Source organism: Rhinopithecus bieti, unplaced genomic scaffold, assembly GCF_001698545.2.
Source record: "Rhinopithecus bieti isolate Rb0 unplaced genomic scaffold, ASM169854v2 scaffold_72161, whole genome shotgun sequence".
Classification (NCBI taxonomy): Eukaryota; Metazoa; Chordata; class Mammalia; order Primates; family Cercopithecidae; genus Rhinopithecus; species Rhinopithecus bieti.
The window spans coordinates 1,874,872-1,887,901 of NW_016828382.1; the positions used below are offsets into that span (position 1 = coordinate 1,874,872).

The window sequence follows — 13,030 nt, forward strand, 5'->3', positions numbered from 1 at the left end:
CATTTTTTAGTGGTTTCACTGAAATTTGCTCTAAGTGCTACTGAGTAGAGGTATGCGGGAATAAGAATAATCAGTTTTATTGATTTCTTCTGTGACTTTGGGCCAGGACCAAGTCTATTTTGAACATCTTTATATCCTAGCACATTGTAGGCGCTTTAAAAATAACTCTTAAATATTGACTGAGTAAAAGTGTCTGTCTCTAAGATGGACAATCCAATCCCCCTAAGCACTGTTGTGGAGATGAGTGAAGACTAACTAGGAGTCTTGCTTTGTCGCCCAGGCTGGAGTGCAGTGCCCTGATCGCGGCTCACTACAACCTCCGCCTCCCGGGTTCAAGTGATTCTCCTGCCTCAGCCTCCCAAGTAGCTGGGACTACAGGCGCATGCCACCATGCCTGGCTAATTTTTGTATTTTTAGTGGAGACGAGGTTTCACCATGTTGGCCAGGCTGGTCTTGAACTCCTGATCTTGTGATCCGCCCACCTCAGCCTTCCAAAGTGCTGGGATTACAGGCATGAGCCATCGCGCCCGGCCAACAGAGCTTTTAAAAACAAATACACGTGAGAGGCCAGGTGCATGATGGCTCTCGTCTGTAATCCCAGCACTTTGGGAAGCTGAAGCAGCAGAATCCCTTGAAACCAGGAGTTCAAGACCAGCTTGGACAACATAATGAGATGTCATCTCTATGAAAAAATAAAAAAAATTAGCCAGGTGTGTTGGCGATTGCCTGTAGTCCCAGCCACCTGGGAGACTGAGGAGAGAGAAGCTATTGAGTCGAGGAGTCCGAGGCTGCAGTGAGCTAGGATGGTGACACTGTACTCCAGCCTGGGCAACACAGTGAGCCCCTGTTTGGAAAATAATAATAATTAATAAAATATATGAAAGAGAGTTCCCAATTAGAGAGTTCTAACATCTTTAGAAAGATATCTTTAGAAAGATTCAAAAACACCTAAATGCGAAAAATGTCTTTATTCATTTGTCAGCTGGATTACAGAAAGTAGGAAGAAAAGAGAGCCTGTGCCTCTGTAGGAAAGTAACAACGACTTAACTTCTGGAAGTGACTTCGCAGCTTAGAGCCCAGCAATGCCTATTTTGGATTAAACTGTGTATTAATTAAGCTCAAACGATTTCAACATTCATCACGTTGCATTGAACCTCACAGAAAGCAAAACCAAAACAATCCTGGAGTTTTGAGTGAGGAAAACGGACGCCCCGCACACTCACATGCGCGCACTCGCAGCCTGTCTAAAGCGCACAGGCTCAGGCGGCCAAGGGACCCGCGCCGGTTCCTGCGGGCGACCTGCAAACCCTGCCTGGGGCCCGGCAGGCGCTGCGTCCCGGCGCGTTGGCAGTTGGCGACCCCCCTCGAATCCCCCTCTGCTGCTGGCTCCCCGTGGCCTTTGGAGGCTTGGTGAGTCGGCTCCAAATGTTTTCCATATTTGTTCAGCCTCCATAATTCGAATACCAGGGCAGGCCGAGCCAGCCGTGCGCCGCACTCCAGGGCCCAGGGCGCCGCACACGCACCCACCCACCCAGCCTCGCAGCGCCATGGGCAAGAACAAGCAGCCCCGCGGCCAGCAGAGGCAGGGGGGGCCGCCGGCCGCGGACGCCGCTGGGCCCGACGACATGGAGCCGAAGAAGGGCACGGGGGCCCCCAAGGAGTGCGGGGAGGAGGAGCCCCGGACCTGCTGCGGCTGCCGGTTCCCGCTGCTGCTCGCCCTGCTGCAGCTGGCCCTGGGCATCGCCGTGACCGTGGTGGGCTTCCTCATGGCGAGCATCAGCTCCTCCCTGCTAGTCAGGGACACTCCATTTTGGGCTGGGATCATTGTAAGCATCGAGTCTGTTTTGCCTAAGCGCGTTTGCCAAACAGGAATGCGAAGTCGCATGGTCGAGTTGAGACTAACCCAGCTGCATGTGCCCTTCCCCAGGATCACTCCTCTAACTCGCGCTCTGCTTGGTAACTGATGCGTGGGGCACTGGGTTTTCCCGGGCGGGGCACGGCTGGACGCGATAGAACTCCTGCCCCTCTCCTGCTCGCCGCTCCCAGAGCCTCCACGGGGCCTGACTCTGACGCTCTGGAGCGGGAGAGTTCATTTCAAAAGCTGCTTATTTTGGTCAGACTGAACAACCTCAATAACAACAGCAGATTCATTCGGGCTTTTTCCTTATCCTATTACCCAGACCCCACCCCTGTCCTTAAGCAAGTGGCAAAAAGTGAATTAAGTTCATCTAGTAAAAGCAGGAGAGGAGAAAGCCTGTTCTTGGAGTTGCCACACTGAGTAGCATTCGTTTTATGTTTTAAACTGAAGCTCCATTAGTAAGTTTCATGAAATGCTGGGCTAAAGCAGGAAATGCGAATACAGCAAGCACAGCCTTAATCCACTGTAGTCTAAAGTGGGATAAACCCAGGGCGCTGGCCATGGCAGAAGTATATTTGGGACTCCCCTGATGGATGTACTGTTCTAAGTAGAACAGTACTCAGCTGTCGTGAGTGTTGAAACATATAGCATACTTGGCTTGGTTAAATGAATTCTTTAATGTAAAACGGGTGACACTTATTGAATACCTACTGTGTGCCCGCCCTGCTAGAGGCCTTACATGTATTATTTCTAATCCCCACATCATCCTGATGGGATCGTTTTAATCATTCTCATTTCTCAAATGAGAGAACCCAGGCCAGACTCACCCAGGGTCATGAGTGAGTAAAGCATTCAGCCATGCTGATTCCTTTTTATGCTAGACTATATCTGCATGTTCCTCATTGAACCACGCTGCCACCACATTTGGTTTGTAACTTTAATATTATGTTATATTGCAGTGTCTTGTAGCTTATTAAACTCTTTCACATGCATTATTTCATTTGACCCATGAAACAACACTTTGAAGTGGGAATTGTTATTCCTTTTCGATGTGAGGAGATAGGCTAAGAGAAGTTAGATGACATTCTCAAGCCCAGAGATTGAATGTGGTCGAATCAGGAGAGACTAGAAATGACATTTTTGACTCCTAGTCTCATATTGCATCCTTACTGCTATTACTGACCACAGGAACTATAACTCACAAAACATCCCTCAAAATAATTTTGTATCACGGACAGACATTAGAGAGACCTGATATATATGCATTGATGGAGGTATTTCCTAATTAAGATTATTTGAATACACAAATTTTTGCATAGTAATTTAAAACTTTAATTTTTGTACTAAGAATTCCCATGAAGTTATCATGATTGGAGTTTTCTAAATCAAGTGATTTTAAAAATAGCTTTTCAGTAAGGTATACTGGGTATTTCAAACACCTCAATGACTATCCACATACCCAGGGGGAAAAAATGTCTGGCCTTTAATGCCAGGGGAATTAAAACAAAGAATGAAGCTCTTTCATTCGATGTTTTTAAATATCATTTGCGAATGTGTTCCCCTTCCTTTCTTTATTGCAACTTCAAAAAGCTCAGCACCAAAGAGGTAAATTAGATAGAGAAAAAAACTTATTTTAAGGTTTAAGGCATGAACATGCGAACCGTGCAACCCAGAAATGTTATGAACTAAATCTCCTGGGGGAAATGATGTTCCTAATTGCCCTGGAAGCTCCCTGGGTGTTGCACAAAGGGCATTATATACAGCCAGGTCTCTGCTCTTTCTGGTTTTCTTTTTTGTCATCTAGGATTCATTTGAAGTTTGCTCTCAGTACATAGCCCTCATGAAATCTGTCATCTTAGATTTTCTTTCAACTGAGAAGCTATGTAGAGCAGAGCAGCTAGTAGAGCTGTCCTGAGACTAGTGAGGAGGGTCTCTGAGAAGCCAGGCCAGGAACAACTGTCATCCTAGCAGGGCCAGAATTTGGGCAATGTGTCACTGTCTCACACAGACACCACGGTCTGCTTGTCCCCACCACGCTGTCTGTGGTTGGTCACAGGGCACTCTTCCAAGCTTTCAGGGAAGGGAAAAGACAGCGAGGCAGATGGTGAAGTGCAGATGTGTACGCACCACACCTGGTGTTGAGCCCTAGCTCAGCCACTGTGTGCCGAATAACTTTGGGTTTTGGGGGTTTTTTTGGAGACAGAGACTTGTTCTGTCACCCAGGCTGGAGTGCTGTGGCATGATTTTGGCTCACTGCAACCTCCCCCTCCCAGGTTCAAGAGATTCTTGTGCTTCAGCCTCCTAAGTGGCTGGAATTACAGGCGTGTGCCGCCACACCTAACTTGTGTGCCGAATAATTTTGGACAAGTTACTTGACTTCTCTAGGTTTCCATTTCTTTATTAACAAAATCAGAATGATAATAATTCCTACTTTTTCAGGTTGCCCTGAGGATGAAATAAATTAATACATGTGAAGCACTTAAAATAGTGCTAACAAATGGCATGATTCAATGAGTTAGCTTTACTTATCAGCTGCTTGGAAAGCAGTCACTGGTAGTGTCACTCTTCAGAGGAAAGGTGGCTTTATTTCATCTCTAGACTTGCGAAACTATCATTTTTGACTTGCTACATTTCCAAGACTAGTTTGAACCCTGAAGAAAATATCAGTTTGGCTGTCTCACCTTTCTCTGTTCTCAGCCAAGTTACTATTTAGCAATGGCAGTGGTATTTGATTGGTCCAGTACTTTCTGAATCTTTCTGGAGGTTTATAAAAAGGAACTTAGAGGAGAGTGGCCTCCTCAAGGTCATTTTTCCTTTGGGATATGCAGTGATTCAGGGCTGGTATATCCTGCTGGGTTATATCAGTTTTCCCTATTCAGGAGCCCCACCAAACCAAAGCAATCCAGGCCCATCCGTGGGGCTGAGGCTGAGTCACACTAGCCCCGGGATATAGGCTGAAGTCAAGCTGAGGGAGGCACCCAGGCCGTCTACAACTTTCCATGTTCCACTCTTCTGTTTCCCTTTTTTCTGGTTGCCTCTTCTCATGTGGTTATCACTTAATTTTACAGGGGCCACTATCCCATTAACTTGGAATTTAGGGATTGCCATTTTCTTAACAGAACCTGGATGTATGGGTAAATCCACTTAGGTGACTTCTCTTTGACCAATGTCTGACTGACTTGATGAATATTCAAGGTGTGGTTACAGACTAAAGAGACCCTTGGTGATCTATGATCAGCAATTTATGTCCAGTGGAATTTTAGGAAAACAAATAGGTCATTTTTTATCTATCCATAAATGTGACTCCAATCCCCAATCAAAAGATGATTGAAGTCTTTTTACTTTGATTACAAAAGATTACCGTAAGGGGTGGGGGGAAACCCCAGAATGGAGTCACTATGGAGCCTATGTAACTTGTAAAAGTGCTGTTCATGTCTTATAATTCTTTATAGATGGTTTGAGGGATGTAAGTCATCCCGCAATGACAAAACAAAGTGAAATAGCAACTTTTGAGGATGCACTTGGCTGGGTACAGGGGATCCTAGGACAGAGAAGTTTGTTCTGCATTTTATTCTGTTAATGGTTTTAGTAGCTAAGTCAGATGGGAATTCAAGTTTGCGCATTTTTCTGGAATTCTTATTGATGAAAAGTGTGTAAGGATTGAAGTAATCGAAGGACTTTGAGGATTTTACTTCTCACTCAAATGAATACCGTTCTAGTTTAGGTAAAGCATTGCATGCTTCACCTTTTGTTTTCCCTTCTTCATTCAGTAACATCTGTGGGGGGTGTCTGCTGTGCTATGCATTGGCCTAAAAATAATGAATCAACTACCTGGAGGAGATCTCCAGATCCTGATGGACACATACCCTTATTATACCTGACAGTAATGAATACTTCCGATTAGAAAATTTAACCTACACAAATATTGTGAAGGCCCATTTACCTTTCAAAGTATTCCACTTGCAGTGATTTATTTGCTTTGGCATCTCTACTCCAAAGTCAATTTAAGTGCAAACTCTTGTGTCTCATCCCCAGTGAATATATTTAGTATTCAATATTCTCTTGGCCCTTGTAGGGAGTATTCCCATGGAAAGTAGGAATTTCTTTGCCTTATTGGGCTTTTAGCTTCCCCACTCTCCCTCCATTGCTCCCATACCCCACTCAGTGGAATAAAACCCTGAGATAAATACTGTATTAATCAGATTAGAAAGTTTAAGGCAAGGGCTTAAAAGAAAGGGAAGAATATTTCTTTTATTTAATGCCATTCGTAAAACTCATCACATGAATCTGTAATGATTAAAAGTTCTGTCAAAATTTCAGTAACAGCTTTCATATGTGAACTTATCCTAAGAAATTCAAGTTGCAGGTTTTAAAAACCGATTTTTAAGTCTTGCCTTAATGGAAGGGGAAATTGGGTGGTTATTTATTTTAAAGCAGAATATGCCACAAAACTCACAAGTAGACATACGACATATAGCAAATAAGGAACAAATATGATTGTTATCCAGATTTTATAAGTAGAGAAAGTAAGTTAATAATTTAGCTAAATGGTTTGATCATAGTTATGAAAAGTAACTAGAGGAAAGGTTTGGCATTAGGGTATGGGATAAACCCTCAAGTCATGAAGCTAAATGTGGTGTTAACTTTCTATAGAGTGTATTGACATTTGAAAATTTTAATCTGGAATTATATATTTAGGAGTACACTGCATAGTAACAGATTAGTCTTCATTTTGGGACTTTATTATGCTTCCAAAATATAGTGTAGCATCCCTGGTATCCCTGGGAAATAATTTTTATTATGGCAACTGCCACAGGATTGTTAGGAACTGAAGAGAGATAATTACATGGCCCATCTCAATCTCCACTGAATACATAGAACAATAATGACAGGCAAATTATCTTACAGGCATAGGAAGTTCTCATAGTAAGTATAAAAATGGAATGCAATTGAATTATTTTGGCAAAAGAAGTTAATTTTAATATATATGGAAATAAAATGGAATATTCAGGAATTTGGTGAGGCTGGGCACATTGTCTTACACCTGTAATCCTGGCACTTTGGGAGGCCAAGGCAGGCAAATTGCATGAGCTCAGGATTTTGAGACCAGCCTGGGCAACATGGCAAAATCCCATCTCTACCAAAAATACAAAAATTTAGCTGGGTGTGGTGGCACCCACCTGTAGTCCCAGCTACTCGGGAGGCTGAGGTGGGAGGATCACTTGAGCTGGGAAGGCAGAGGTTGCAGTGAGCTGAGATTGCACCACTGCACTCCAGCCTGGGCAACAGAGTGAGACCCTGTAACAGAAAAAAAAAATAATAATAATTTGGCGAAAGGTTTCCTGAAAGAATTTCAGGAATAGAATAAAGAATAAGATAGGTTAAGATTGAGCAAAATCATTAGATGTTCAGGATCAGCAGGATAAATGTGTTTTCACCTCTACTTACAGCCTTATACTAAGCCTTATATAATGGCTTAGTAGAAGGCCGAGAGAGTGCTTATATAATGACGAAGTTGTCCCTAAATCTTCTTTTTTTTGTTTGTTTGTTTGAGATAAGGAGGAGAAGGGGCAGGTTCTGATGTTTTTCAATCCTGTGTTGTGGATATATTCAACTCAGAAAGTTAATGTCTGGAAGCTTTTGAAATGTCAGTCATCATTTTGGATTTAATTTTTTGATAGAAATACTGGCACATAGATTTTGGGATAATCAAATGAAAAATAAAATAATTCATTCTCTTTCTTTAAGTAATATTCTCAGGGCCACTATATATTCCCTGACACATAATGGATAGTTAATAAATGTTGAATTGAAATCTATTTATTCCATACTTGCCATTATCAGAGCTTCTGTTTGAATATGCATATACCCATTTTTAAACTACATACAGTCATCCCTTAGTATCTGCAGGGGATTGGTTCTGGGACTCCTGATACCAAAATTCACAGATACTCAAGTCCCTGCTATAAAATGGTGTAGTATTTGCATATAATTTATACACATCCTACCATATACTTTAAATCATTTCTAGATTACTTATAATACCTAATACAATGTAAATACTATGTAAACAGTTGACATACTATATTATTTAGGGAATAATGACATGAGAATAACTGTACATGTTCAGCACAGACGCAACCATCCTTTTATTATCCAAATGTTTTCGATCCTTGGTTGATTAAATTCATAGATGTGGAACCCACTGATACAAAGGGCTGACTGTAGTTGTATATTCAAACACAGACAAATTTATTTATGACATTTAAGACAACTATGAGGTAATGGTAAGGAATGTGTTATTACTCCATTTTGGCTTCTGGATTCTAGAATAATTCAGAACATATTAACTTAGCATTACTTAGATTTTTTATTTCATGTTATAAAATGGCAGAACTCAGGAAGGTCATTTGACTTATTTTGCACTCTCCTAACTAGAATGGGGCATATTAGGATTGATGTGACTGAATGCTAGATGTTGATATTACCACTTTCACCTTTTATGAAGAAAGCAATGGCATAGATTTCACTAATGTTTAGTCTAACAGTTGAATAGCTAAATTGCCAATGTGACCTCCTCTTTCAATGTGGTCTGAGAAAATGGATGTTTTCTAGACTTGCTCTTGCCGTTAGCTGTATCTGAGACATTTCTATTAAGGGTGTTCTTTCACTGGATCCACTTGGTTGTACTGTGCCCCAAAGGGTTAATGATAACATTAAAAGGAAAGACACAAGGTTATGTTGAAGAGTTCAGCATATATGTTTCTATGTTACTGTAGGACAGTGTATTAGTCTGTTCTCACACTGCTGTAAAGATATTACCTGAGACTGATTAATTTATAAAGAAAGGAAGTTTAATTGACTAACCATTCCACATGGCTGAGGAGGCCTCAGGAAACTTACAATCATGGCAGAAGGCAAAGGAGAAGAAAGTCATGTCTTATATGACTGCAGGAGAGAGAGCACTGGGGAAACTGCCACTTATAAACCATTAGATCTCATGAGAACTCACTGACTATCACGAGAACTGCATAGGGGGAACCACCCCCATGATCAAACCACCTTCCACCAGGTTCCCCCTCAACACGTGGGGATTACAATTCGAGAGAGATTTGGGTGGGGACACAGAACCAAATCATATCAGACAGGAATGTAATCTAGTCATTAAACTTCAATTAGGTATAATTCACTGCAAAATGCAGTTCATTTTTAGGTCTTCCATCCTGGCAAACTAAGGAAGTACTGGTCAAAAAAAAGTCCATCAAAATCCAGAGCTGGATGGGACCTCATGATGTCATAGTTTAACCTTCCAGTTATTATTTGCTGTGCATATTCAAGTCTAGGTTTATCACAATGAGTTCATAAGCTTACAGTGAACTTCTTTTAAAAAAATAGATGCTGGGAGCAGGCTTTACAGCATAAGCTATATAAAAACCTATTCCATAGGCACACCCTCTTTCAGATGGTTTGGATGCAGTCTCAGCTCTCTGTGTATTGAGATAAAACTTGGCAAGAGTAACTATCAGATGCCTGAGTGAAGCAGCTCACTCCATCACCCTGGTTAATTTTAAAATTCATATGTGTACACCTACACATATGGCATTAACTAAAATACATTTTTCTTTCTGCCTTAGTCGGCTCAGGCTGCTATAACAAAATACTGTAGACTGGGTGGCTTAAACAGCAAACATTCATTTTCTCACAGTTCTGGAGACTGGAAGTCCAAGATCAGGGTGTCAGCATGGTTAAGGGCTGGGTAGGGTTCTCTTCCTGGCTTGCAGGAGGCTGCCTTCTTGCTGTGTGCTCACATGGTCTTTTCTTAGTTCATGCATGTGAAGAGAGGAAGAGATTTCTTTCTCTTCCTCTTCTCATGAATCCTCCAGTCCTGTTGGATTAGGACCCCATGCTTAAGATCTTATTTAGGCTTAATTACCTCCTAAAAGCCCTATCTTCAAATATAGTTACTTTTGAGGTTACAGCTTCAACATATGAACTTAGGGGGACACAATTCAGTCCATGGCACTTCCGGTGAGGGTTATACATTTGCCCTTAAGAATCAGTGATTCTTAAGCTCGTTTCACAGCTTATTATTGAAAGCCCTACGGCTTTCTTGGAACAGCTAGAAGTCTGAGTGTTACTGATGGGGATTCTGAGCCAGTAAACTGACACGTGGAGGTACGATGGGGTGGTGCGGCTCTGTGCTCATGCCAGTAGTGAGACATATGGAGGAGGTTGTTTTCATTGCATTTACAGATTGCTTCTTTTGTCAAATTTCTGTAAAAATAAAATCAAGTAAATCCAGCTAGTGAATACAATTCTAAGGTTAACTTAGGCATTTCCTTTGCTGCATTAACTCTTTAAGGCTTAGGAAACTCCAAACTGTAAATTCCTTCATTTCTTTATGCTCCAGGTAGTACCCTGATGTCAAGATGTAGATTAAGGATGCTTTGGCTTCTGATGCAAAGGCGGCTGGCTGAGTGGTACGGTTGGGAAATGCTTATATGTTCAGCCATTGACCAAGCCTGCCGTCCTGTAGGGGGTAGTGATCGCACACTGTGGGCACCCCCTACTCTCCCTTTGAACCTTATGAGGTAATAGCCTTCAGTAGGTGCCTTCACTCTTTGGTAGATCTTCACTTTGACACACATTTAAGGGCTTCTCATTGGATTCTGTTCACTCACTTAAGAAGTCCTGAGTTGGGCTCTGCTTTTCCTTCACTAAGCACTCTATTGCAGAAACCCAAGTCACCCAAGAGGGAAAGACCAGGGAAGACTAAAACATGCAGCCTTTCATAACATTTGGTCCAATCTCAGTTCCAAAACGAAAAGGCCTGGCCACAATGGGATACTGTAAGCTCTCCAGTTTGATTTTTGATCTTATTTAAAGTCGGTGCTCTCTGACCTAATGTTGCTAGAGCCACAGTCCCTTCCTAATTATGAATTTCATAAATGTGAATGTTTCAGTACGGTGTTTCCTGGGGCTGGCGAAAGTCCAGTAAGTGATGGGACATTGGAAAGCAAACAGTTAGTTCACAAATGAGCGTTCTCAGATTCTGCTGAAGAAGTTCTGTTGGACCTGCTTTTAATCTTTGCAGAAATGAGCAACTCTCCCCTGGCTAGGAGTGCCGTGGTACTGAGAGAAGTGGTGAGAAACCTGGAGGATGCGCTTTTAAGTGGCATCCCACTCAGTCGTTTTTAAAGTGTTAGATTCAGCATTCATTGTAAGGAGCAATTAAAAACCTCTTTTAGATATGTTATTATCAAGCCCTCTCTTTCGTATGGAAGATAATGACCGGAGACCAGAAAAGGGGGCGGGGGCTGCTAATGTGTTAACTAGACTTTGATAGGGAGAGAATTTTAGCTTTATTACTAGGTGGGGAGAAAAACACTTCCCTGGCTGGCTTCCTTCTAAAGTATCAGGTGTGGCATGCATATCAGGCCATTAGCCTGATCTCACAGGCTTAGCCCCATCTCACATTTAGCTATGCCAGGAAAGCTATGAAAGAGGCATTTTCTAAGATAAGGGCAACAGCATTTCAGTCCTCATCAATTCTGTTGGAGGATGGAGGTGCTCTTCTCTCAGGGAGAAACTTGCAGGAGGACTGTGCCTACCTCAGGAAGACAGTGGGGCACCCAAGGCAGTGAAGAGGGCAAACTCAGACTCCCTAAGGCAAATATATGATCATAAATGAGAAGGGATTTCTTCATGACTGCATACAGAATTCTGTGTACAGAATTTGAATCTTTTAGTTTATGAGTTACATGTTCAATAAGTTTATGTACTTCTCCCAGGCTCTTTGCTAGTCAGGTTCTGAAACAGAAGGACCAAACCCACACAGGTTGGCTTCGTCTCATAATCTTTCCATGAACAAGTAGCTTGAGAAGCCTCTTAAAGGGTTTTGGTGTGCATTAAGGGCTCGAGACCAACTAGGAATTTTTTTAATGCACATAGGGTGACCATGACTATTGTGTTATACAACCCTCAAGAAAGAATTCTTCTTCAGTCACCAAATCGTGTGCGTCACAAATTTTTCCACCTCAAGACCTCCCTGAAGCTTTGCTCCCCTTCTCTCTGTCCTCACACACACATCACAAAAAGCTCAGTGTCTGGCTAACCCGTGTTGCCATGGGAGGCGAGGGGGAAACGTGGGAGAGGCTGCAGGCTGCTTGGGGACACTGACCTCCTCATGTTGAAAAGGACAAAACACTTTCAAAGGAGAAGTAATATTATAATATCTATTACTGTGTGTTCCCTTACACTGTTTTTCATAAAGTGCTCTCAATTAGAAAAGCCACTTGATAATATTTTTAAAGGTTGAACAAGATGGTTCTCTCATTTATACTCCCATTCCAATGTTACATAATTCAATTTATATTGATTTACTGTACAATTTCTATGCACCGTGCTATTTAATATGTTTATATTTATTGCACTCTTTGACAAATATGAACCCAGGAGTTTAATGTAGAATTACCTCTGCAGTCATTTCTAGAATGGGACCTAATTTGAGAACTGACTTAATTATGGCGAAGCAATGAAATCCAGCCCATGACTATACCACTGGGGTGGGCTCAATCCACATCAGCAAGATTCCTTTCCCTCTTCTGAGGGCTTGAAAAATCCCCAAGTGAAACAAATAAACTATAGATTGTTTATTTCTTCCCACAAATACTGTTTGTAACAATTCTGCCCCTCCTGTTGATTCATGAGAAAGGCTGGAACACAATCTTTGATTCTCTTACATTCTTTGGAAATTGATTATTTTGCAAGAATAAGTATTTGTAGAACTTGGTGATTAGTTTCTGGTAAGTCATCCCAAGAGTTAGTTAGGAGGTTGAGAAGAAACATATCAGAAGCCTATAAAAGGGTGCTTACTGGTGAAACAGAACAGTCTCACGCCCTAGCCACTCTCCCTCTGTATTTTCATACGCCAGGTATAGTGCCCCCAGGAGCTTAGTCCCTGGGTGAGGAAACACAGGTACAACTAATTGCAGTTTAGTTTTAAACACAAAATGCCAAGGTAGTGCCTTAAACAATGTACTGTGCTAGCACAGAGAAGAACATGATGAACCCTCAGGGTAAGATCAGAAAAGGAAAGGAGAGGGGGTTTGAAATTTGAGGAGTGGCTCTAGCTTAGGAGTATGGGTAGAATTCTGGCTCCACTAACAATGT

General features: G+C 42.1%; 1 protein-coding gene across 2 annotated transcripts in view; it reads left to right on the forward strand.

Moving 5' to 3' along the window:
* The first annotated feature begins 1,220 nt into the window (after positions 1-1,220).
* Positions 1,221-13,030, forward strand: part of SSPN (sarcospan) — a 34,506-nt gene continuing 22,696 nt past the window's right edge. The window contains exon 1 of one of the 2 annotated variants that reach the window (XM_017864483.1): positions 1,221-1,410. Coding sequence is in view for 1 of the 2 variants with exons in the window: in XM_017864482.1 (XP_017719971.1) it covers positions 1,548-1,826 (279 nt within the window). In the remaining variant the exon portion in view is untranslated. Of the gene's footprint in view, positions 1,827-13,030 lie in introns of both variants that reach the window. The other variant, XM_017864482.1, reaches the window with a different exon arrangement.